This window comes from Rhopilema esculentum, chromosome 7, assembly GCF_057945365.1.
Source record: "Rhopilema esculentum isolate cy_ngs chromosome 7, ASM5794536v1, whole genome shotgun sequence".
NCBI classification, from domain to species: Eukaryota; Metazoa; Cnidaria; class Scyphozoa; order Rhizostomeae; family Rhizostomatidae; genus Rhopilema; species Rhopilema esculentum.
In genome coordinates, this window is record NC_142821.1 from 198,775 (window position 1) to 226,585 (window position 27,811).

Consider the following 27,811-nt stretch of genomic DNA (forward strand, 5'->3'; position numbering starts at 1 on the left):
GATAAAAAGATTAACCGGATTAAAGAATTGGCAATGAATATTTAATGAAAATTTGCCTCGAAAAATTATTAGCTCCAAGCTAAGTCGTCGGATAGAGACAGGAAATTAGTCTTTGCAATGCTATGTAATCATGCATGAGATCATCAAGATAGTTGCCAGTTGTCATTCATGCTTCATTGCAGTTTGGTGACTACAGAGAAGAGAGCCTTGCGCTTAAAGGTGACATCGGTTGGTTGAAATTTTACACTTATGCATAGTTTTCTATTAACTTTTTTTAGGGTAGGACTGGTAAGGTTCATTCTCAGGGTACTCTAGTTCAGTTTTTCTCAACAAGTGTACTAACAGGTCTTCAGGAACATATCCAGCTTTTATTTGAAATGTTAAAAGTAAATCGAGGATAAACAATAGATATTTATGTAGAATTTCTCAAGCAGGCATGATCATCGGCTACAAGGAAAATCGTATTTGAATTGAAAGGTTCATGAATATTTATCCAAACTCGTAAAAATTGATACGTAATAAATTCCTGGGGAAGAGCTGCATATTTGATGCAGTAGTGATCGTTTTTGAAGTAGCTGACCATTTTTGTCAGCTGTAATGAGACTTTAGTGAGAGAATGACAATCTTGTGCGTCAAATTTGTACATGATATTCAATGAATTTATTCAAGAGGTCGAAAATATGGGATGGGTAAAATATTTTGTAGCTCTTTTATCAAAGGTAAAATATTTTGTAACTTAAACGATATTGCTCAAGTGCATAACGACCAATAGAAGGTGAAATAGCCAACAAATATAAGGTTGGTCTTCACTAGCGAGATAAGAACAAACGTTATCGAATGTCCTATGCGCAATTGGAGAGGGTCTAGACAAGGCTTAACGTAATTTTCTAGATAATTTGAGCTTGTGCTTTCAATGTCTGCAAACAAGCACATGTGTTTGGAGAAGGGAAGGTTTCGATATTTTTATGCTGTGCTTGTGCTTCTGCTCGTGTTTCTGGTCGTGTTTCTGCTTGTGTCAAGCCCTGATTTATTAGCTCAAGATGCTTGCCTTCGTGTTTCTGTCGCTAGTAAGGACCAGACTTTGGTGATCGTAAGCGATGGAAAAATTTTAACATTCGAATAAAACAGTGAGATTTTTTTAATTTGATACCAGCTCCTTGGTTTTTACATAGTTAACTTTTACATGAACTTAATTGGCTTTTGCTTTTAAGCGAACCAACCAACATCAAGTCAAAGTATAAAATATCTTTCAAGTCTGAGGATCAATAGATTGAGAAACAAAGTTTGATAGTTGAGATATTCGAAGGTTCAAGTGAGAAAAGAATTGTCACTTGAACGTCTACCAATCATTCTCGAAATAATAATTTGAAAGTCATTCTCTTAGATGCCTACTGACAGCAAGAAGCAATAAAAGTAAAAAATCCAAAACACATTTGAAGTCGCGGGCCGAACAGGATAGACATTTATTGAATACACTATATAAACACAATAATACCAATGATCTCGCGGGCCAGATATGAATACACGCCGGGGCAGATGTGCCCCGCGGGCCTTGAGTTTGGCACATAAGGCATAGGGGAAGGAGACTTTGCCAGATAGAGGTTATGTGGCCATGGCAGTTGTCCGCCAACTAACGAAGTCTTTCGCCTGACTGAAAACTGGTTCCACACAATGTTACAAAGGAGCTGGAGTCCTCAAGGGGTATAGAATTCCAAAAAATGTGTCAGCTTGATGGTTTCAGATAGTTTTAAGAGGACAGTTCAATGGGCAAACAAGGGGAGAATCTTTTCAAGGCAAAGCGTACCTTGATAGAGTTTAACATATGAATCTGTATAAGCAAAAATATCTAGAAGACAAATGTTCAGGTTGGGGTTATTAAGGTATTTAAGGCCTTCTAGAGCACCTTATCAGGAGAACACATCTGTTATCAGAGGGTCTCGTACGTTGCTACGGACTTTCAACAAAGAATTGTGTCGCAAGATCAGCTTTCTTATTTCACAGAGGCAGTAAGCGATCTACATCAAAGCAAAAAGACTTAGCACCCTTTTCTACGTAGATAAGAAACGAACAAAACTTCAGTTTATATGTTTTGAAGCCTAGCCAAAACTTGAGTAGATCGGACAACCCAGAGTCCATCCGGATCGGATCTTTCTTTCTTTCATTCATGTTATCGGACGGTTAAAGAAAGATGATGTCTTTGAATGTTATATATTCGGTTCAGAATTCATCAAGTATCTTGAAAATACAGACCTTGTAGCCCCTTGTATCCTAATTACCTGGCATCCTTTGGCATTTACGATATTTTACGATTAAAAAGCAGAATTTCATTAAACCCTTTTCACCTTTTGAGGGGGTTAAGCTATGATGAAACAACAGAAGGAAGGAAAATAAAATACGAGACATTTGTGTAATGTTCTTGGCCATATTTCAAGCAATAATTAATCCTTTTATGCTAAAGGCTGAATGTTCATTAGATGTTGGTTATTAGAATTTTGATGAATTTTCTGAGGGATATTTCTGTTATTTGACTTGGTTTGAAAATATATTATTAAATAAACCTTTGGTAACTTTTAGCCATTATTCGACATTCATACTGTGAAAAAGTACGTAATTATACTACCTTTCCGCTTTTCTGTTCTATATCTTGAAAGACATTGCTTTTAGGGGATACTTAGAGAGGGTCAAATTGAGATGGATGCTGTTGGTGCTGCATTAGGCCAATTCCTGAAAAAGGTTCAGATGAAAACAGAAGAGAATTTTCCCGAGGTTGAATAGGCCCAATAATAGGTTTTTTGTGCTGAAGCATCAGGCGCATTTTTGGCTCCATCTGGCACTGTGCGTAGTATTTAAAAAGTGATTGAATGTTAAAGAGAAGCAACATCCACAGAAGAGGTTATCCATTTTTACGTTTAAAACATTTTCATCTATTTCAAATGCTTCTCACCTTTTGAAATCGCACATTCGTAGCAAGTGCGAAAAAACCCAGGCTAGGCCCTGGTTAGTTGCTACCTGGATAAGGCCAGAGCTAGTGTGTACACAGAGAATCTGGGCATGGTCTGGGCTAGTTTGGCCCAAGTTCTGAGGTTGACTAAGGCAGCCTTTCCACTAGCCTGGGTTAAAACATACCCGGGTTAAAAGATATCCGTTTGAAAGTGAGTCAATGGAAACGGCACTTTTCTTTGACTCGTTTTTAATCTGTTTTTGATCGTTCCCACTAAGACGGGTTAAAATGTATCCAGGGTGAAAAGTTGTAAGAGAAATCAGTATTTGCATCAAAAATCTTTCAATTTTTATCGTTGTAGGCCAATGGAAGCAACATCGACATCCAGGATTTTGTTTTTTTATTTTTGGCGCCGTCTCAATTTTTAAACGTTGCTGTTGTTGCAGGTGGATCAAAAGTTATCCGGGTTCGGCGTTTCCGTTAACTCGCAGGTGAGTCAAAAGATACCCGGGTAAAAACTGACCCACTTTGAGACCCGTTTTCAAACTTATCCGTTTTTCAAGTGGGTTAGTGGGAACGCGACGTAGAAACGGATAACTTTTAACCTGGATATGTTTTAACCCAGGCTAGTGGAAAGGCTGCCTAAGCCCATGCCTAGACTGGGCCTTGTCAATGGCAATTTGGTAAGAACTTATCTTGGACCGGGTTTTGGTTTTTATCTCTTTCAGCGGACTTTTCTTTCTTTTTGAAAGAAGTTGCCCACAAAGACCAGCGCAGGTTGCGATTTTTCCTTCTTAATCTTTATTCTAGAACGTTTTGCACGTCTAAAAACGTTTTGAAAACTCTAACCTTTTTTATTCATATCATTCGGCAGAAAGCTAGCCGATTACCCTTACTGCGCCTGCTTAAAAGCAGACAAGAGCCCGGCCCGGGTTTATATGCAAACTGTGGCTCGGTCTCTACTTTATTGGCCAAGTTTGGGCTAGTTGTTATCCTAGACGAGCTAGATGTTTGCGATGTGTCAACGGGGCTAGACGGTTTTCAGAAATGATGCTTTCAATCCGTTTCTTGTTGAAGTTGAGGGTAACATGAAATTAGCAGTTAATCCGTTGTCAAAACGTTTGTTTTGGAAAGTCTGACTTCTTGATTGTGTCATGATAATTGCAATCTGGTAAATCTAAAGGCACGGATTAGCAGACCCGAAGTTCAACGAAATTATTCATTACTTTGCGTCAGTCAATGACAATTGATTCGCCAATATAGAAATTGGCTTGCGGTGCTTCCATTTATCGTCAGGACAAAACACCTTTCATAACCAACTAACTCACCTCATCCTGCAGCTTCTGTTCTCTTTGAAAATTTACTTCTTTCACTGCTTTCATGTGATAAAGCGAAAGTATTTGTTGCTCCAAAGAACCCTGGAAATATAACCTGCAAATATATACGTAATTTTGATTTTAATTTGAAAGTTTAAAAATTGATCGTATGTGATATTATTGGTGCATTTTAAAATTTAGAGTGAGCTGCTTCGATTGGTAGAATTGGGTGCATCCTAATTGTGTGTCTTATAACTTGATCCAGAGCTGTTGGCTGAGTTATGGGCTTGATACTCAAAAGAAAGACTATGTCATTAATATTTCACAACGTCAGTTTAAAACTTGCATTTACAGAATTTGAGGAAAATATAATATTGAATTAGGACGTGGCCGGACCAACTATTATGGGCTAGCTTCGCCACTGCGTAGCTTTTCAAAAAATATGCACTTGAGATCATGATATTTCTTATAATATCATGTCAATTGAACCGGAAGCTCTATTTTTTTATCGAAAAAGTCATTTCTATGCCACCTTTAGAACTATCATTTTCGACCAGTTCCCTAAGGCTTTGTGCGATCAGCACTATAGTTTTTTAACTTTGTGGCCATCATAGGGTTCGGTTTCTTATAGAAGCCGGCACGTAAGCATCAGGGGTGAGGGAACTGTCACGCGCCCCCTTAAGTTCTTTGAATTAGTCGGAAAATTTGAGAGTAATCGAAAAAGCCAAGACGTAATTTCATTGCTAATTCACCAGAGAATGATATTGCACGACGCTCTTCAAGGCCGTAGGTACGTTGGGGGTGCGGCAAATCCCCCTGGCAAAACCTCAGTCGGCAAATCAAGTAAAAAGCTACATTCAGTCGGCAAATTGAGGAACAGCCTGAAGTTGACAAAAGAACAGTATTCCTAAGTTATGTTAACTTTTGCTAACTGTTAACTGAAGCTGAGCATGTTCTAGCCTCGTTCTTATTTTTGGGCAAATCGAGCCTCAGTGTTCTTATAAAAAAAGTGTATAGCTTGACATCTCTAGCGACGGCCCTGCAGTCGCAGCATACCCTAGGTAACAGAACCACATAAAAACCCTCAGAGGTACAATACAACCGTACCTTTATCAATAGCAATATTTTCGTTTGAACAATTGCCCTTTTTCATCGAAAACTACGCTCCATTAAGGCAGACACTCCATTAACTAATCAAAAATTATGGAGAATGCTTTGGATGGTTGTTGTCATGAAGGATGCCTATGCCATGCGTACTTAAGACGCTGTAGATGGAAAATAGGACGAAAAGATCATGAGAACAATTAATTGCATGCACTGTACTCTCTTTTGAAGCAAAGTTAGTCTAAAACTTGCAGGACAACTCAGTTCCCGCGCTCATGGGATGATATCTATTAGGCAACCTTAAAATTAACACTTACGCAAATATTAAATTTTGGAAATTTACGGAGCATCAACACAAACTTTTGAGAAGGAGGAAGTCAGTTTTGCATCCGGTTAAATCGGAAATACACTTGATAAAGGAACCCCTGCACAAAATTATTTGATCAGGGCCATTGAAAGAGGGGAGTTTTCCTTCGGGTGGGGCTGGACTGTAGCTCCTATCAATAGCTTAACTGTATGCAGTTTTCTTTGTAGCAGAATAGTAAATGAGAAGCAACTGATTAGGCAGCTCTAGCCACCTCCCCCTAGTATATAAATTTCGCTGTGATTACACTAGCATCCCGCTCTCTTATCTCAGGCAGTCAACATAAATTATCTCTTCATTGCCAAAGATGTTCTAAATTTGGAATATTTTTGTCTGAAATTCACATGTAACATTGTTATTCTGAACCCTATTGAAGTTATTTACACCACTGTAATCTTGTTTTATTCGAAGAATGTCTCCGTCCTTTGTGTGGGTTTACCAAGTTAACCACAGTTGTCGATTGTCCCTACATTACACCCCTCTTCCTCTAAAGTTGTTTGAAAATGAGGCTTATTTCAATTAACCAATTGCGTCCCCCGTCTATTAAAAATAATTGGTTGACTGCTCTGTAATTGTCTGTAGTTATATGTACGATATCTTCCGTTTAGATTCATCGAAGCTTTCTGAAACAACGTCAAGCAACAAATGTCGGATTGATCGCGCAACAAAATTTGGTGATTAAATTGAAACTGCAATCCAGTCAGAAACTTGCAAGTTGTAAAGGAAAAGTTCTGCCAAGGAAGCAGTTTGATTCTTCCCTTTTCAACAAAGCATTGATTGCAGCGGCACCATAGAGACTTGAGTCATTTGTCAGAAAGGGTTGGAATAAGTCTCCGAGGAAGCAATGGAAGAAAGACTTTCTAAAGAGTTTGTTCTTGTATTTGTGGTCTTATTTCTAAACGGTGAGTGTTGTACTTTTTGTGGTGTAATTATGATACTCCGAGGCAAAACGTCATTAATTCTGAATGATAATCATTGCTGGTTTTATTTGGAGGCTATAACAGCAAGAACAACTGCATAAAACGCTCGAAAGTTTGAATTCGCTGACTTTGAAAAATGCCATTGTTGCATTTGAAGGATGCAGTCAGGCCACATTTAATTTGGTCAGCTCTGGCGGCAATAGCCAATTTAACAACAGTCATTGTTTACTTGAGCGCATGTGGGAAGCTGGACAAGGGACATCGACAGCAATTTCTTTCCTGTTTTGCAAGCTATGGGCAACTTTTCTGAGTCTGATCTACATTTCGCAATCACTTGCTTTGAGGAAGAAAAAATGAATTTTGTTTATGTGCGCGTATCGAAAAGACAGTCATTGTCATTATAATTTGGCTGCAGTATTTTGTCCATCTATTGTGCATATAACCGTACGTTGCACGCGTGGCTCATTTACAAATTTAACAGCGCCTTGTTGGCGTCAACAAATTTCATAAGAAAACATGAAACAGGAAACGCTTGATTTGAAAATTGTAAATGGCAGTCTGTCCCCTCCGTGATTGGCTAATTCTAAGTTAAAGCCTCGCCTTTAGAGGGGCTTCATTTGCCTTTTTAGCGTCCGATTTTAGGGATTTTTAGCGTCCGAAGTTATTGTAGGTGAGCACGACAAAAAAGTGGTCTAACCTTTGTAACATCGAAACTGACTTGGACGATTGACACTAAAACAAAATTCACAACTCAGAGAGAGAGTTACGCTATGGTGGTTCTTCATTCAGATGGGTTATTTTTGCATTAAACCAACGATGCATGAATATCGTGGCCATGAAGAGAAATTCTGAGAACAATTGGGGACAGACTGCCTTTGTAGAAATGCTGAAAATCATGACCAAATTACCATGAAATTGATTTGAAGTTGTTTTCTGGGAATGGCAAGCACTCAAATCGTCAGCAGCGTCTTTTAAGTATTTTGTTGTTTGTTCTTCATAGGAGTGGCATTATCCTTTAGAAGTAACAACCGGAAATATTATTTCGAGATCAATCAAAAAAGCTAGCACCACTTGAAACCACAAAAACGGATGTGGAATTATTACTTTCCTGGATAATATTACTAAACAAGCTGCAACTTCCATGCCAAGCTATCGCTGCGTGTACATTTCATGAAAATTTTCAAAGTAAAATGCGCGAGTGATCAGATGACATGTTTATCTCTCTACGAAAACGTGCTTAAAATCATACAATGAATCATCTTGCTCTTGGCTTTTAGCATTTTGACCCCAAAACTTTTTAGCCAACACATTCCCAGTCATCCTCCATCCTCTTTTATAGCAAAGGCGAGGAAGGAGCATTGGGACCATTAATACTGTATTTAACCATCAAGAATTATTCTTACTATCGAATTTTGGAATTCCTTAGGAGCTGAGCTGCTTAATTCCTGAATCGATTGATTGAATCCAGCGTCCGTACTTGCTCCATTTCTTTGTTCAAGCTAACAGACTACTGACTGGCCCATTTAAGAAAGATGACATCTTGCACTCAATATGCGTTTGGAATCAGTTCATTTTATCCAGGTTTTTGTGTCCTCCGAATAGTAGTGATCCAACCAATTTGGCCTGATAAAATTCCATTTCCATTCAACTACTCCTTAATGAAATCGAATGAAAAGATGCGTTTTAGTTTTAGCTATAAACAGTCCACTTAAATATACTTGAAAGTTTTATTGTTATTACCAAAAAACCTTTGGTATATTGATTTATTGACAAGACAAATTTTTAAATACCTTTAATATTCTGTCGGACAAATTTTCAAAACATGCTGTTTGTTTCGTGTAATATTGACATTGCAAGACCACTTATTCTGGTGACAACCTGACCTTTCGGTGAATTTCGGATTTTAACAATCTTATTCATTTAGAAGTCACACTTGATATTATACTAAGGATAAAACTTTTCTTAACACATTTTACTTTTACGTTAAGCCTTTCATGTTTTTCTATAACGAACGACCTTTACACAATGTTTACATTTAAAATCTCTAGAATCGTCCTTATCTCAGGGTACAGTTGTATTTGCTAAAAGAAAGCGAAATAACTTTAAATCCTGGATTGGTGGCAAAGTTTTGCACAGTAAATTGCTATAAGAACTTTTGAAGCTCGGATTTTTTCCATCACACTACTAATTTTATGTTGCAGCACACTGCCAGAAAATAAATTCATAATTCAATCAGATTTTTATGCGTATATTTGACAAATGAACATCTGTGTTTATTGCCAATTCTACTTACCATCTCTGCTCTGAAACAAAGCAACAGCAATTTACCAGCTTGGTAACCAGCCAATTATTCTATAGGGTTAAGAATTGGAAGAATGAGCTGTTTACAAAGCTACAACTCTTCATGCTACTAAGACTAACGCACAAATAGGCAGGGACCGCGCACCAGTCTAGTAAGAGGGGCTGAAATGGGTTTACCCGAAAGAACGCCGGAAAATACCCCTTCTAGAAAATACTTGCTTATTTCTACTGAATTTTTAAAAACAATCTGGTTCAGAGAAGATATCAATAACTTTAAAAAGGGTAATAAAACACCAAGCTAACACAAGTTAGAAAATACATCATACCATTAAACAAGATAAAACATCTAGAAAATGAACAAAAAAGGTTCACTGTCAAAAAGAACTGCTTCTACATAGAGTTAACTATCCAAAAATGCGTTAGCGTGAACCTTGATGGAGAAAAAAAATTTCCTGCCTATTATTGCAGAAAAGTGGGGGGGGGGGCTATAGTCCCTGCGAACACAATGGCTGCACGGTGCCTGGAAATAGGCACTGACACTAAAAGTAGACATGACAGTAAAACGGTTCAAAATTGTTCTTACTAGTGCTGCCAATTAATCATCAAAACCCTGATTTTACATATGAAGTGACTTTAAAGAAAATGGAACATAGGTTCGAGAAATAACCATTATCTGGTATCTCATATGCAACTCGTAGACTGGAGTTGGATTCTGTGTAGGCCTAATTTTTTTTGCCTTTAGCTGTTGGTTTTTGAGAGAAATATTTTCGACGAGCAGCATAAGGATCAGCTTTGCTTTGCACTTATTTTGCGATATACAAGTTAACAAAGTGAAAATAAGTATTCAACACTTCTCATACTGAGAGGATACGGTCTCATTGATGCATAGTGCATAGAAACCGTCCAAAGTTCAAGCCCAGCGAATGACCATTATTAAGATCAGGGATGGCTCTGTCCGAAAGCTCCCGATAGTAATGGTTGATGAAGTTTGAAAAGGCCTTCAATTGCTTCCTGTGTCCCTGTAACCCTCAATCACTGTGCTTCAGTCATGTAATCCTTCGATATATCATTCTTCTGAATCAACAATAAGAATTTCGTCATTGGCAGGAGGAGCATTATATGATTCATTCACACACGATTAAATTGAATATAAGCGGCGGTGTTATTTATTTACAAGCTTCCTACGCTTTTTACGTCATATAAACTTCGAGACGAACGGAAATGCTTGCATTTTACTAGTTAGAACCGCTTGGGCATCACAATCAATTCAATTTTTGAAGGGTTAGCTTTTAGCTAGGTTCCATGAAGTCCAGTTTCATGGTTGATCCCTGAATTTTTTTGACTAGGACTATAGTGTAATAATCTACTATTCGCATGAGCGTGATGCTCGTGTGGCCTTAACAGATTGTTCTTATAGGGCTTTATTTTTCGGTTTTTATGTTGATTGACCTATGGAGATGAGAATATCCTCGAGTATCCTGTTTTTTCTCTAACCATGCTTTGTTTTGCCTTCTTCATATCGTAACTTATGTTATCCCTTAGTGAACCGAATGAAGCAGTTTACTTGTCTTCAGCTTTCCGAGCTAAGTCTGAAGCCAAAGGTATTTCATTACACGGCGGTCGCTTCTTTCAATATCGATAACGTCGTAATAAATATCTGCCCTTTAATGATGTCACTGAATCACGTGTTCATTCAATCAACTTGTTTCAAGAATCACCAATGAAAGTACTTGATATTTCCTGTGCTGCTTGTTCTACAGGGCCGATATAATGCTAGTGCTGGTGATATTGATTTCATGACGTCATTAAGTTAAAAAGGTATTCTAGAGTCATCAGCGATCAAGGTTGAAAGGTTTCAAATCCCTGATATATAAGTTTCAACCTTTTATAAAGTCATAAAATCTACAATTCAAGCTGAAAAATTATGTAAGAATTGTATCTGTACTTATAGTTTGTTGGTACATCCAAACCGGAGCGCATAAAAATGCTATCAGTAAATTTTGAATTTTTGCAAACGAGACCATAAATAAAGGCCAGTAGGTCTGAAAATTATAGCTTCACTACCTTTATGTCTACAAAGAAATTAAAACTGCATGGAAGTTCATGATGTTGAACTGCGTAGAAGCAAAAAAGGCCCTCGGTTAATCAAAATTCCAATCAGTTTGTTTCTTTTTTAAGTATTAATTTCTTTGATGAGAATGAAAAATGCAAATATGCCTCTACCGAAGTGGTGATAACTCCCTGCCTATGTCCAGCTCTTTTAGTTTGGTTGAAACTGATAAAAAGTATCAGACAGATTTTGGTGTAGAACGATAGCGACTTAGTCGTGGGTCAATGATATAAGGCGCATGATTACCGCATTTGATGAATAAAACATTCGAGGTTGGGTTTAATAGCTTCGGTTACATTTTGCAATTTCAGTCAACAAATGCCCAGATAATTGAGTTAGCGATCAACCCAAGTTCTCCTGCTTTGGTAAACTCCAGCCTCCTGATATTTTATAATATTTTTTGAATACCACCCTTTTAAATCTCCTACCACCATCAGATTCCAAAGCAGTTAGGCCATTCTTCTTCCTTTGAGCATTCTTAATACCCTAAGCAATCTACTCAAAGGATACTGATGATTTTGCTAAAACAGGGACGCGGGAGCAATTTTTGGAATGGGGGGGGGGGGCTTTACACAAATTGGTTAACTATTATTATAGCGGTCACTTGGTAAAAAAGTAAAGAGAAAAAACAACACCACAATGCAGCTAGATGTAGTAGAATTCTTAAGGAGGAGCTCACAAAGTTGGTTAACTAACGAGATGAGAGGCCCCCTGTCGTCTATCAGAACCATAGACCCAAAGGCGATGCTAAATTGCTAGCTTAAATAATAAAATTTTTTAAACGTATCGAATACAAATTTCATTTAGACATTCAGATAGCATTTAGCAAGTGATGTTTTCGATTCTTTTTGATTAAAAACCTAGAGGTAGAGTCTCGAATGTCAGCCGATAGGTCGTTCCAGAGTTTCGCTCCAATATATCGAATGGACTTAAAGCCTAATTGAAGCGTATTTTTTTATCTAGATAGATATCTCTTTGGAAAGACTGCTTTGTTTCATAATGATGGACTGAAATATTTAGTGGGAAGAAATTGTTAAAGCAACTCGGTGTTTGTTTGTTTATTGATTCAAAAACAAATGTTAAAAGGCGGAGTTTAAATATGTCATGAAGTCTGAGTAGCTTCAGACTTCTGAAGATTGGTGTTGAATGGGAAAGGCCTTTTCATGTGAAATTGCTCTAACAGCTCTTTTTTGCAGATTGAAAACAGGGTCAACGTATGAGGCAAATGTTTGACCCCAAACAATGATACCGTACTGGAGAAATGGCATAAATAGAGAATTGTAGATGCATATTAGAGAATCAGTTGGTAAAAATAGTCTGATTTTGAAAAAAACTCCGCATGTTCTTGCCAGTTTTTTGGAGGGTTCATTTAGGTGAACTTTCCAACTAAGATGTTCATCCAGAAGAAGTCCCAAAAATCTTACATGATTTACCCTGGTGATATGTTGTTCACCAATTTTAATTAAGATGTCGGATGGAATAGTTTTGCTGGAAGAGTGAAAAATTATGTAATTAGTTTCACTTATATTCAATGAAAGTATATTGGCATCAAGCCATTTTTGCACATTTTTTTTTAAATTCTGTATTTACATTTCTAACAAGATCGTATATTGATTTGGATTCGTAACAAATATTTGTATCGTCTTCAAAAAGGTAAAAGTTCAATTTTTTGAGACATTTGGCAAGTGATTGATAAAAATTAAAAAAGCAACGATCCTAGTACAGATCCCTGTGGAACACCACGTGTGATTTTAGTAATTCAGAATTTACGCCATTGACTGAAACAAATTGATGTCTTTCTGAAAGGCAGGACCGAAACCAAGCCAGGGTAGCCTGCGTCACAGATGGTCTGTGACCCAGGCTAAGCCAGGGCATATCCTCTGGATACCATAATGTTCAAGTTTGTCAATCAAAATATCGTGGCTAACAGTATCAAAGGCTTTTTGCAGGTTGATAAATATTCCACATCCATATTTCCTGTTGTCAAGAGTATTTCTTATTGCTTCAGCCATACTGATCAAAGCATGGTCAATCGAATGTTTTTCTTGAAAACCAAATTGTAAAGGCTAGATTACCTTGTTAAGCGCCTTTGTTAGAAATAATTGATTTTATGCCTACCCACAGTTTTTTCATATTTTGGCAATTTGTAGAGAAATAATCATGGAAATAGTTTAGCTTGTTTTTTTATCTCATTTGTTACCCGATTTCTGAATTTTCTGTAGAGTTGAAGATTGCTATCCGATCTATTTGTTTTCATCTTTCTCAACATGTGATTACGAATTCGCATCTTTCTTTGTATTCTGCTGTTGATCCAAGGTTTCGCTTTTATTTCTGATTCTTTTTTGTGCACTTTATAACTGGTACATGTTTTTCAACAAGCATATCAATGTCTTGAGAGAATTTATTATAGTTTCCATTAATATCGGTATCATTATCAATATCGCTCAATTCTAATTTATCAAAGTCAGAAATAAACGACCTCTCGTCAAAAGAAGAGTAGTCATGTTTATAGGTCACTGACCTATTGTATTCCTTATTAGCGTTTTTAAGAATTGGAAATTGCGTGAAATGGTCGGAAATTTAGGTCAGAATACTTCCACGTGTAATTTCCGAATCCGTTAAGTTTATGAAAATATTATCAATTATTATCGACGAGTTATAAGAAATTCTTGTTGGGTGATTTATACAAAGCAAGAAGTTGTACGAGAAGAAAGTATTGACAAAATCATTGGTAGGCGCGTGAGAATCGAAATTTAAAAGGTTTATATTGAAATCGCCCATCATAAATACCTTTTCATTGATTACTTTTGGAAGAGTACCTTAAAGACATTCATTAAATTTCTCAATGTCAGAACCAGGATGTCTAGAGATGCAGCAGAATAGAAAAATTGTCCAAGTTTATTATCTATTTCTACCCAAACTGCTTCAAATTCATCACAATTTAGGCCGAGGTTATTGCATAATTTTGAATTCAAAGACTTCTTGACATAAAGTCATACACCTCCATTTTGGCTTGACGATTTAGTGTCGTAATGTTTATATCCTTCAATGCTGACATTTGTTAAAATTTCATTTTGAGTTAGATTCCATGTCTCAGAAACTCCTATAATATCAAAATTGAACACATAGATTAGTAAGTTCATCATTGTGTAAAGAATAACTCCTTATATTTGTATGAAGAATGGAAAGATCACGAGAATCATATCTGAGGGAACTAAGTTCAGGTACAGTAAAATAGCGTGAGTCAATAGTTTGAGGCAGTTGCTCATCAATGTCCTAGTCACTCAAGTATGGTACTGCAGTTAAGTTCGAAGAATACTGAAAATTTGGCGGTCCGGCGATATATGAGGGCTCTTCGTGGTTCTCTTCCTAAAGCATATAGTATGTAAAATTCAAAAGTGATTAAACGAGAAAAGGTGATCACTAAGGCGGGAGTGAAGCACAATTTCGGTTTAGCAATTGGATATTTAATCCTAGCAGTCAAGCCGAGCGGCGCTAGTTGTTTGAATGGAATCTATGCGTTTAAACAGAAAAGGGCGTACTGTTGACAATAGACATGTTACTGCATCAGTTCGTCAGTTGTAATCGAAATGTCTCAAGGCATCTTGAATTGTGATTCAAAATAAGGTACAAAACAGAAGGTGGCAGCTTAATGAAGCAATTGCAGCAATTACATTAATATACAAATTTCTTCTAAGCCCCGTCGAGGATTACGGTTTCGAACAACAATTGAAAAAACAACGAGAAAAGACAGCCATGTCTAAAGAAACGAGTTCAACCTACTAAAATGATTGTTTCTCAGTCTCTCAAGATCTTCCAAATCATGAATCGTTTGCATTTGCAGACATTAATTGCAATTTGTGCTGGTTTAGGAGGGGAGAATTCGTAGAATTTCATTTGCCCTTTTAATGATTTCAGTTGACTTTCGTTGTTCCTGTGTAATATGAGAAGAGGCTGTGTTGTTGCTCCTGTGTAAAGCGGGAATGACCGTTCGCTTAGACGAAAATATCGTTTTCCATGTTTAAATTTTGATAGAAACATTTCTCCGAGTGTTATCATTTACAATGTGTTGCAGAACAATGAAACATTTTTTTGCAAGAGAATGACCAGAATCTCGAAAAAGAAACCTCGATATTGCTCTATAACTTTTCCAGTAAAGATCGGATGCAAAAGATCGGATGCAAAAACTTTCAGATAGTAAGACTTTTGAACAATTTTTTTTATAAAATGAACAGGTGACAATTGATAACTAACCTTCTTATACTGATTAATTGGTGTGGCCATGGTGAGTAAGTCAAGTTTTAAATTGTCTTACAAGCCAAATTCTTATTTCTTTCACAATCTACACTTTTGACATTCAATATGCAATATCACGGTTGAAGCTACTGCCAACGGCAGAATTTCATTTTTAAAAAGTTTCTGTTTTGGGAGACTTTTTTGGAAACCGCACACGATAGACAATCCTTTGTGAAGCACAGGTCTGAGATCAAAGAGGACTGGATTAAATACCCTTTCATTTTTAGCACAATTTGAAATATCTAATGGAAAAATGTCATTATCATGTGATCAGAATATTGCAGTTCAATTTTTGTAAGTCTGTCTGGATGTTTACATTGGTCATCTAAATGTTTACAGTGGTCACGACCATCAGGAACGTTAATTTCCTCTTTCTTCGGAATGTCAGTACAATAAACAACTCGATTATTATCATTTGTATGACGTAATTATGTTCCTTACAAAAGACCCTTTGTTTCTGATGACGGGTCAATGATCAAGTTGCTAGGTGTTTTTATTGAACAGTTTAATAGCCACTCGACGACACGGTCTTTTCAATTAGAACCGGGGGTATTCTCAACTAGTTTTTTGAAAAGAAGCCTCGAAAGGACTATTGAATAACCTGCCTCGTTTCCGTTTGGGACGCTGAAATTTGTATTCACCCTTCCAGTGATGGTGCAGCTTCTTCGATACCGAAGGATGGTTGTTCTGCCATTGCTAAAAAGCACACAGTTTTCGTCTACACGTTTTTCTTTTATATAAGAAATGTTTTTCAACCCCAGCCCTCAGACTTTCTTATAGCTATTTCCTAATTTCTTAACGTAAAATTGGAAAGTTTTATGTTACTAAGCATGCGCAGTGATGGAGAAGATGAAATCCTTTAAATATGCTATTTTTCTCAAAAACCCTCAACGTCATACTGTATTCGTCGTTCCTGTTCAGCACATCACATTACTGTATAATATTTCACTCTTACTACACCACAATTTCTTTTGAAACTTTGAATATCTGAATTTTTCAACTTTCTTATGTTTCAAAAATCCATCCCTGAACTTTTTTAACTTTTTGAAGAACCGAGTACAACTTTCTTAAAAAATTTTTTTATACAAAAAACGTGTAACCTAACAACACGAAATTTTAGAAGAAACTGTCTATAAACGATTCTTAGAATGGCAAAAGATTAAGAAACCAAAGCCACAGTTCTAATCACCCTCGACCAAAAAGCTTCTAGAACCTGATTCTGTCGAAAAAGAGATGGAAATAATTCTCTTAGACCATAAGGTACCTATTCCAGGTCAATTACACGGAATATTGAACGAAGTACCAATTTCTGCTTTTTGCTATCTTATGTTACATCCTTTTGATTGTAGTAAGTAGCGCTTTAGCATTTGGTATTTAAAACACCGCTAAGAAACTTTAAGCACTGAAATCAGCTAAGATGTTCAAGAAACTTAGTACTTTTCCTGAGCTTAGATTCTAGGAAAGTTGGCATATTACTGTTCTATGTATGGGATCTATAATCAACTGCATGTTTTTCATCTTGACCTTAAATTTGTCACCAAAACAACGGGGCTAAATGGCTTTTATATTTTCTTTCAGGCAGTACTGCTGGGCTTCGAAGACAAAGAAGCAGCGAAACATCGCGTACGAATTAACATGCTTTCTTATTTTCATGTGGCTTTTACAATGTAACAGCTGGCCAATTTTCTAAATTTATGTTTCTCATTGGCCTAGAATGGGAAGCATTCAGTTGCTCGTCTTACTGCTATCCTTCTGTACAGTTCACTATTGCTCTTTCCTTGTTTATATCGAGGACTTACCGGATAATTCGTGCTGTCTAAAGAAGACATCTTTTTGCAGAGCATCTATCGACAGGTGCAAGTCTAGCTTGTCAAGATTTTTTCTTAAATTATTTCTCACAGGTCTCCAAGCCCCTATGATGATTTCAAATTATTGCAAATTACCTTGTAGCTAATAGTGAGATTTTAGATTCAGTTAAATTAAAAATGAAATGTTTACATCATTATTGCTAATCACTGCTCTTGTATATACCCCATTTCCTGGTATACAAAAATAATCCGCAGCACGTTTTTTCATCTGGTTTTTTCTATTAGGTGACTGCACAGGCAAAACTACCCAGAAAACTTTGCCGTCAGGACTCCCCGATGGAGAGCTGATATTAAATATAAAAAAAGATTTTTTATTTTTTGGAACAATGACGCACTTCTCGATAATAGAATATAAGTATAACGAGAATGATTTCGACGTCAACGATGGTAACAGAAATCTTAGTTTTGGTTGCGACAATCGGGGATATACGGATGAACGAAGGTTCATATGTATACGCAAAGATACGGGGAGAATAGAAATACGGGAGGGGAGCCACTTTGCAAGTGTGCCAAATACAACAGAGATCTACATAAAAGTTAAAGTGGAGACATTGAGTGACGTCAGTGAACGATGTTCATTTCTATTCATTGTTGGCTTTCGACCCACCATTTCGCCTGTCACAACAACATCAACTTCAACTGAAGCAACCATAAGAACAACAGCAACATCTGTCAGCGCTAGTACAGCAAGAACAAAAACAAAACGAATTGAAACAACTGCAGCGCAGACAACAAGGACAACCAGTACCAAACCAAAAACATCCACAAAGATGAAGACGACAACAATCGACCCATGTGCTGCAGCTAACTTGTTGCGCAGTCGCCTCCAAGTATGTAACCCAAATTACCGCGAGTTGCGAGGCAACAATTTGGGCCGCAATTTCACTTTTGTATACCCCTTGAGAACCTTTCTTGGTTATAAAATCTGGAAAGTTGCCTATGTCCTGCTACAGAATCAACATGGAATATTGAAAAAGGGTGATCGTTTAACACTGTCTCTTTACGCTGTCAATAGAACGATGATACGAAAGGCCCGGCCAGTTAAGCAAGTTCAGGTTCTGCTAGGAGAAGAGCGTACACATGTTCGGATAGATGCTTTTTTGCCAAAAGAGGCTTCGTATGTTACGATAAAGCTTCACAGAAGGGGAAAAGAGGCTTTTGTTGATCCCCACATGATAAAGGTCTACATTTCTACTTACGAATTTTGCTCAAATACGAGTTGTTTGGTGCTCTACGATAATTGGACAAAGAACTTCTCCAAAGGGCGCTGCGCATCAAAAGGAAATAATGATCCTGTCAGTCACTACGAAGCATGTTTTGGTAAGTGTACTGACTTCACCGGAGTTGATAATCTACTTTGATATGATGGAGATTTCACTTCTACTGTTGCATATGAAATGTTGCAAGATTAGGGCTAACCAGAGCTTGCTTTGATTTGAAATACTTTTGACAACCATGCTCGCCTTCTTTTGGCTATAAATTTGTTTGTAAAATGTCTTTAAAAACTTGTAAGACTGAGATGTATAGTTCAACTAATTGCCCTTGTAAGGATAGGTTTCTAAGAATAGTGTATGCGCAATATTCAGTACTTCTTTTCTAGCTCAGAATGTGGCCCTTTTTCTCGATGTCCAGGGAATGAAATGGATCAAAATGTATCTGCCAGCATCAGGCAATACACTTTCGTATGTAAACCAATTACCCTAGCCTTGTGAAAAATTGCATTGCAACCTGGCCACTTAAAAACAGGTATCAGAGGCGGATCCAGGCTACAGCAACCTATGCAGAAGCATAAGTCAGATTTTTACAACAACAAAATAAAATGGAAACTATCAAAAGTTTTAACCAAAATTTCCTTTGGCAAATTCTTGAGCAACGTCCGTCCTAGATCTGCCGCCCCCGTTGATTCCAACAACATGCAGAAGACAGGGCATATATTTTGTTGACTATCTTTCAGCCTCTGCACAGAATAGTCGAGTAGCGATTCTAGGCATTTATCTGGTCCGTATTTTCTGAATCTAAAAAATTGTTTGTCCATCGAGAGCCAATCACCGCTTGCTTGACCTCTGCAAATGTCTTGTAAGCCAATCAGAGTGTACTTCACCTCTGCAATCTTTGGCGCGAGCATAGGTGAGATTTGATTTAACAAATCAGAAGTTGAGCTTGCCTCTGCAGCGGTTCAGCCAACCAATAGGAATCAGAGTTGACCTATGCAATGGTGTGGCTTCTCTTTCTGACAACCTTTGCATAGGTCAGAATTCAGGCTTGATCCGCACCTGGTTATTACCAAACCGATTTTGTGATAGTAAACATTGACGACATGTTTAGTATGGTGAAGCAAACCGGGTTATCTTTTTACTTCGGTGTGTAGAAATCAAGCATAAGAAATTCGATTTTTAAGTGTAGAATGAATAAGTTTCGTGATTATTATGATTATGATTTATTATGATTCGTGATTTACGTCAGAGAATAGAGGGCTCGGATTGGTCAATACAAAGTCAATCATTTGACTTCTTCCAACTGCCTACTCTTTTAACTCTTATCTTAAGTGATAATTTTCATCTAAACAAATATCTACTGCCATTGCTATGCTATGTTTGATTCCGCTCTATTCTAACAGCCATGTGTCCATCTGAAGCGACTTTTGTTTCGTCTCTGAACTCTACTTACTCTTGGCCTGTGACGCTTGGGGACTCTATAGCAACCTTACCTTGCACCAACTTCAACGGCAATGTGACCCGTAGGTGTTCTAAACTGCCAAACAAACCTTCAAAATGGGGTCCTATTGACACGAAAAGCTGTATGACAGTTGGCCAGAGGCGATCTGAAGATCTGGGCAAGCTTTCAAAGGTTCGTAGTCTGTTTTAGACTATTTGCTATGTGAATTCGTAATAAGGGATGTAGTGCTAGGGGGCTCAGGGGGGCTGCCTTTAACAACAAGCTTGCAATCGATTCTTTTTTTGATAGGGTAAGATCAACGCCCAGAATGCCTCGCTTGCTTCACAGAAGGTTAAGAATTTAACTGCGGAGCAGCCAAGATCTTTACGCGCAGCTGAGCTGGATCAAGTGACCGATATTTTGGAAGAACTTACTGTATTTGCTGCTGATGAAAAGGTGCGTTTCTCTGGCCAGGGTCTTAAAGATTTATATTAAAATTTCATTTTGATTACCTCGTTGCAAACGGGGAGGAAAGCGTGGACCGCAAAGCAGCACAAAGCCGCAAAGCGATTTTATTTGAGCTTTATCCCTCTACACAATATTTTACCTAACAACTAATGATTTTATGACCTTGAAAAGAATCGGTGAAAACATCTAGATTTGTTGCAATGTGGTATTATGTGTTTCAGGTAGCAAATGCCATTCTCGATACCGTTGATAATTGCATGGAAGCTTCTGGTAGTCAGCTTTTAGCAGGTCAGAAACAGAAGAATGTTTCCAAAAGGTAATTTTCAAAGTAACAGTATATTCCAATGCTTCTTTTGTTTATGGAAAAATGTATTCTTGCATCATACTTTTTGTGATATTCTTGTGAAACTTTTTGTGAGGTTTAGGCCTTGTTGGCTGTAAATGCCAAACATCCATGCAAGTACATTCTCAACCCTTGTAAGATCTGAGGTTTCAGCAGCACCCTTAAAAACACTAGCTTGACCTACGATTCATTTCTATTTTGGTTCCTCATTGTTGATATCGTTTGGTATAAGAAATAAAACCATTTATTGGGGTTACATGAACTGGAGACACCTGATTATTGCCATTTATACCTGAATAGATGCCCGAGTGGTTGGATCAGGTTAAACGTGCTCTTTAAGTAACCAGGTTTTTTAACAGTACGTTCTATACAATTCCTATACAAAAGGATTTATTACGCAGCATGGTAAATTATTGCCTCTTCACAAACGTAGCTTAGGCGGTTAACTAAATTTGCAGTATCAAGAGTCGCTCAATCTGGGTGTTTATACTATTCTTCCAATTTTAAGCGCCAAAAACATTCCAAGGAAAGTGGTCTATCGCGCACCAAACCAAGAAGTAATCATAGCAGCTGTTGTTTGCTAGATTTCTAGTGATTTTCGTTGCAACGTTAGTTCGCCTAAAGTAAGTTCGAGATTTTCTTCGTGTATTTGATAAAATATTCAATCAAAACTCGCAAATACATTTTGGAACTAAACATGCATGATACGATAACAAGATTTCAAGAAGCTTATTTGGCGGATCTTGCCTCACTACCACTGGCCGATTCTAAAATTGATTGGTTATTTCTAGGATGCTGACTGTCCTTTCTACTGTTTGTGGAGTTATGCTGAAAAATAAAACAAACTTTTCCATGGCAAAGAGAGGTTTTGCACTTGCTGGTGCACAGGAGAGCAAATCATCCTTTCGAGGAGTCACACTCACTTATAAAGCCCCGAAGAAAAACAGCAGCACTGGAGTTTTGTCAATGAAGCGAGGCTCGGGGAACACGGTCAGCGATCCCGATGCTGCTATTCATCTTCCACAACATTTGTTGTCATCTCTGAAGCGAGAAAAAAGTGAACTGATTTTTATTGCATATGAACACGGGAAATTGTTTCAAGAAAGGAACATGTCTAGGCTGAATAGCAGAGTTATTTCAGCCGAAGTTAGAAACACCAGCATTTTTGGTTTGCTTGATCCGGTTGTGACGCAATTCACAATGAATAACCGCACCAATTTAAATGATACGGTTTGTGTTTGGTGGGATTTTAACTACTTTGGTGAGCAACACTTTCCACACTTTTGTTGCCGTTGTTTTTAAAGAATTAAACTTAGGCAAAGATATTTGCTTGCAAGGGTGGATCAAAGACCGTATTTTCGTTGGAGCAAGAGCCAAGTATCCGAGAGTAGCTGACAGATCTTTGAAGAAAAAAGCTTTTTTGTATTATTGATAATTGTGTTTGTTTCAGAACCCTTTTACCACTTTTTCTAGAGCCTGTTTTTTATTTCTAAAGGGCTTGCTGGTATAAATACTTTCTGCTTTAAATAACTTGAAGTGTACTGTGCAGATGTTCATAGTGTCATTGATATTGTCACAGGTGGTCAAGGAGGTTGGTCAACTGCAGGATGCAGGCTACATGGAACAGAAAAGGGAAAAGCCATTTGCCATTGTGATCACCTCACCAATTTTGCTGTATTGCTCGGCGCAAAAACCCCGAAAGAGAGCACGGCCAACCAAATCGCCCTAACTTTGATTAGTTATATCGGTGTTGGTATATCTTTGGCTGGCAGCCTGTTCACTCTGATCAGCTATGTCATTTTCCCGTATGTCTATCTTGATTTGAACGAGTATGTTGGCTGCACCATATGTAGCATGTACCAATCTTAATAACTTAATTCTTCATCAACTCACCGTGACATTGGATCACTTTTTTATTATATTCTACTTAATCTTATGATAGTATTTTATCTTAATGTGGCTCAACAAATATTTGAGTTCTGAAATTAGCTTCCAACAATCTTAAAGTTCCAAGTTTAAAACCGCTTTTTTCTGGTCCTGCATGACTTTTAACCCCACCTTCCTTATTTTTAATGTCTAGTAACTTGATGCTTTTTACTTCTAATTGCCGTTCAGTTTAGGCTCACTGTTTTGCGGTAATTTTGGCTTGCAGCTACAGTTATAAATAACGCTTTTACTAACCCTGGCGATATTACACTTATCTGGTTTTTGTGGAAAAAGTTATTTCCTGATTAATTGCTTCGTATAAATTGATCTTGGACCAGTAAACCAATTGGCTAGGATATAAATGGCGCTTTTAGTCAGCGTCGTGAAACCAGTTATTGTAACGGAAGATTGCCTCTATTGAAATCACTCTTGGCCGCTTTGCTTTTATGTAAATTGATGCAAACCGATGATTCAGTTTCAAAGAATATCAAATTCGATGGCAGTTTTGCATTTATATTCTTGCATTACTAATCCGAATTTCTGGGTAGAGCACGATCCACTATGATTATCCTTAACTTCTCGTTTATTTGTTTTCAGCATCATTCGATTCCAGACTCATGTTTAGTATAAACTAGCTCATCTTTCTTTAATTTTAGCAAGCTGAGAGACAATGCTCTACCACCAAAGATTTTGATGAATTTGTGCTCAGCTCTCATATTCCTACAGATCGTCTTTCTCGTTGGAATAGAAAAGACCTCTCCACGAGAAGGGTGCCAGGCTGTTGCCTTTCTCCTGCAGTACATAATACTGTGTGTTTTGTCTTGGAGCGGTGTAGAGGGCTTCTTTTCGTATCGAGGTATTGTCTTACCAATGAAGTCAGAGGTGCAAGATCTCATGTTTAAAGCAGCCATGTTTGGTTGGGGTGAGTCTCTTTATTTTGACAGGAACGTTTCATGAAGCAGTTTTCTTATCGGACTACTTTTGTAACAAGATTTTCTTTATAGCTCCATTTTGGAATAAAATGGGGAACGAAAGTGCAAATTAAAAAAGTCAATTGGAAGTTTCTTTAACTGTATCTTTGTGTTTTCATTTGTTTGAAAACAAGTCTGTTCTCAATTTTATTACCTTTGCATTTCGTCCGTGTCCAGTGGCAGAAATTATGGGGTATGGGTGGGCTCAGCATCCATGACCTCTTATATCATCAATTGCCTTACAGGAGATTTCGATGGTGATATCAAAAATCATTATTGGATTGTTCTTCCAGCAACTAAATTAAAGGGCGTGGTCAGGATGTATTTCTTAAAGGTTTCGCCCAAAAATCATCTATTTTCATCAAAAGATGCAGTGATAAAGTTTCCTTAAAATGAGGCATGATCCAAGATGCTATCTTGTCAGAAAATCGCTGACCTGAGCCACCCCTCCCCTCCCCCCCCCCAAAAAAAATTGAAAGACCGAATTTCCGCCACTGTCATTATCACTATCATTATCGTGATTGAATAAAAAAACTTGCTTCTTGTGAACAATTTACAAACTTGTGCTTCCACACATTGGTGTAGCGTGACTTTATCAACTGTGATTGCTCTTTTTGGAAGAGTTGGGTGTGCCTATGTGTTATTGGTGGGTAGGCGTGGAAGAAAGATTAAAAACGTTTAACACTCTGACGCTATTCCACTTTTTGTACATTTCGGTTTTGAAATGAACTGAAATCTAGTTTTATTTGTCGAGTATTTGTAATTTTCTTTAAAGAGAAATTTTCTTCCTTGTAGTGGTCCCCTTGTTGTTTCCAATCATTGGTATATCTGTCTGGGCTGGTGAATACGGAGACGATCGAAGGTTTGTTCATAAATGTTTGTCTAAGAAACGTTTTATTTGTTGTTTTTGCTGATATCTTGTTTTGTTTGTAGATCCCTGTTGTAGTCTGCTTAAATTTTATGCACACTTTAATAAGCTGAAGAACAATTATGTTGTCTCCCTCGAGTTATTTCAAAACTTTGCTAAGTTTGTGTAATAACTTGTGATGGTAATGCTTCAGATTCTTACACATCACATTTTTCGGTAATTATCCTTTTGAATATGCATGGCAGAGGAAAAGACACCGGGTAAGACCTCTTGGAACGAAATATTTGATATGTAGGAATACCCTAAAAACAACGAGAAGCAACCAAATATAATGTAAGTTAATAAATCCAGTATGAAAAACTAAATTATTAAAATTGGATTATAAGTTAACTAACATTTTGCCCGGCATACAAAGCTTCATCGTAGTAAATACAACAGATTTGTTAAAACATTTTCAAAGGTTTATAACATTTTGAAATATTTAGCATACATACACGCTCCGATTTGCGAATTTTTCGATTTCGCTGGCTTATTTTCAGAAACTTCAAGCTCTGGTGCAATTTTGCAAACACAGCAATATGCAAATTTAAAGGCAATTAACATATCGTAAAGTGGTTTAAGCCTTCTATCAACTAAAAATTGCTAACATCATCATCATGAAAAAATGAATTTATCTAAATACATACATCGTTAAAGAGCAACTCTTACATCAGCTGCTGCCATTATTCGATTGGCTCTTCTTACAAACATCATAAGTAATAATTTGCAGCAGATTAAACAACAGCAGCAATAATAGATATAAAGAAAAAATGCGAAATTTAATAGCGTACAATGAGTGAAAATCTTTGCCTAGCAATGGAGTTTCGATTCAGTTTACAGGAGAATTTCCAATTTCTTTGTGTTTTCTGAATATATCTCTTCCAAGCTTGGCAACATTTGTTGTTGACCTATCAATGAGCTCTAGGTGGTATAACGCTTATCTATTGAGCAATTGTTGATTGGCAGACGAGGTAAGCGCCCTTAGTAACTGTTTAGTGCCAATTAAAGTTTCATGCCACATGTCTTTTTATTGATGACATTTTTGTTGGGAGCTTTTTTGTCAACCAGCTTTCTTGTTTGTTTTAGCTGCGCAGTAAAGGGCATGCCGCTCTACACCACTCTTATTGCACCAGTTGGTGTGGTGTTGATGCTCAACGTCTTCTCAATTGTCTCGATCGTGCTTGCTTTGAACAAAAGCTCAAAGGCCTATCCTCACAACGCCATCAACGCCATCCACCGCCTTCGCATCATAGCTGCTTTCGCTCTCCTCTTTAGCCTGACGTGGCTGTTTGGTTTCTTTGTGATAGGCAACGACATCGTCGCCTTTCAGTATATTTTCTGCATCCTGAATTCTTTGCAAGGCTTCTTTGTCTTCGTCTTTTACGGTGTTAGAAACGAAAATGTCCGTAAATCATGGCGGGATAAATTCAGAACGTATCGAGAGAGAAAAGCGACAACAAGCACATCAGCAGGTACAAAGAGAACGGATAGTTCCTTCGACTCAGTCACTTACAACAAAACAGACAGTTTGCGCTCGGATTCGATTCGCAAGAACGGGTCATTGGACAGCCAATTTAAAGTGCATTTAACGGCTCGTTCCAATCTGTACTCACCGCCCCCGTAAACAGCATAAAAGTCGGAATAAGTCAAATAACACCACAACAATAACCATTTGTTTGATGTGGGAAGGAAGAGCGCTCGGTTCAGCATACAAAGAAGGGGATGTTTCCTGTTGGGGTAAAATTCCCATGGGTCTTGGCTTAAAACGATTAAAGGCTACATTATAGATTCACAATGCTTAGAACGAACCAATTTACGCATTCGGTAGATTTCAAAATGGAAATTTGTTTATCTGCCGTGACTGTATGTAGAATTGTAAAAGAAGTTTTAACAACAATTATAGAAGGCAGAGGTCAATGTTATCCTGTGTTTCAAAATTCAAGCTACCATAATCCGTTTTTCGTCATCTTTGTGAGAAAATCGCTGCAGTAGCTCTGGTGAAGTGTAAAAAGGCTGTTTCTGGTTTGAATAAAAACGGGGTCAATTTACTCAAGTTAAAGTGGATAAAAAGCAAAAGCTTTCGAAATAGTACTGTGAGCAGTATTTGATGGCTCACTTCGTTTCGAATATAACCCGTTGTCAAGGTACCTAGATTTGAAGAATACGTGATAGGGATGAAATTCCAATCATGGTTCCAACATAGCAAGAAAAACGAACAGGAATGTAAAGGTAGAAATGAAAAATGAAATAAACACATTATAGTTACTCCAAGTAAGTGAAATTTCATAAGGTCGTGTCATAGAAAGTTTTCGATCTTTTTCATTTGTCTTTTCGCAAAATCATAGCCATTTTAAACAGTTTCCAAAAGAGCCTTGTTTCCACAGCCAACGACTCTGAAAATTTCATGCAAATTTAAGGGCCTAATGCAAGCCCCACAATGTCTCAATTTTTTCGTTGGAAGTTTTAAGTTTTGACTAGCACAGGAGAGAAATTTCCAAATGTTACTAAAAAGACTGATTGTGAATGAATGAATGAATGAATGAATGAATGAATGAATGAATGAATGAATGAATGAATGAATGAATGAATGAATGAATGATTGAATGAATGAATGAATGAATGAATGGAACAAACTAACGAGACACATATCTATTTGATGTTTGCTTCCAAGTTTAAAAAAGTTTTGAAACGTCGCCTTTCAAAGAGCATAGCCATTAGGATCAGACAGACCCAGAAAGAGAGAGAGACTTCCCTCAATTCTGCAATATCGCTCCTTCGACTGCGTTAGTTCTCCGAGGCCATAACTTCGTATTGTAATGTAGTATTGACACGTTAAGTAGCACAGTTATTTGGGTAATAATTTGTATGTCAAAAATTGTTATTTAAGGGGCTATGCGGGAATATTTTGCTGTTTTACGTTTTTAGAAACTGCCAATATGTTGTTACATGCGTTTGCTGCGAATATTTGCTAGCATCTCATTCGAGGGAGAATATTTTGTCGTGTAGCCAGAGCTCCCAGAGGAGCAAGCAATTGTCTGTGACTGGTAAAACTTTCAAATAAAGCCAAAGCGAAGCAGTTGCTTTTTTATTAATACCATTCTTTTACCTTGCATTGCGCTGGGAAAATCTTTTATATAAATATCGATTACGATTTACTGTTCATTATGAAACATGTTATTGTTTAAAGCAAAAGATAACTCTTAAAAGTACAGTGAGCTTGATGTTATTTTTTCTCTCTCAAGTCATTCAAGCGTTTCTTCTAGAAAACGTAGAGAGCAAGCGCTACTGGGGTGAAACTGATAAAACTACGGTCTTTGAAAC

At 37.3% G+C, this 27,811-nt stretch overlaps 1 protein-coding gene across 2 annotated transcripts; it reads left to right on the plus strand.

Moving 5' to 3' along the window:
• Nucleotides 1-8: 8 nt before the first annotated feature.
• Nucleotides 9-27,705, plus strand: LOC148959901 (adhesion G protein-coupled receptor G6-like). 2 transcript variants are annotated; one of them, XM_089109189.1, is made up of 12 exons: nucleotides 9-228; nucleotides 6,334-6,627; nucleotides 16,931-16,975; nucleotides 17,446-18,540; nucleotides 19,838-20,067; nucleotides 20,185-20,331; nucleotides 20,565-20,659; nucleotides 21,478-21,947; nucleotides 22,266-22,515; nucleotides 23,269-23,534; nucleotides 24,379-24,445; nucleotides 25,577-27,705. In XM_089109189.1, the coding sequence occupies exons 2-12, from the start codon at nucleotides 6,570-6,572 to the stop codon at nucleotides 26,112-26,114; spliced, it is 3,261 nt and encodes a 1,086-aa protein (XP_088965315.1). In that variant the 5' UTR covers nucleotides 9-228; nucleotides 6,334-6,569; the 3' UTR covers nucleotides 26,115-27,705. The 2 variants fall into 2 exon arrangements, with proteins under 2 accessions (XP_088965315.1, XP_088965316.1); XM_089109190.1 differs by having other exon boundaries at nucleotides 20-228; nucleotides 22,266-22,491.
• Nucleotides 27,706-27,811: the final 106 nt, after the last annotated feature.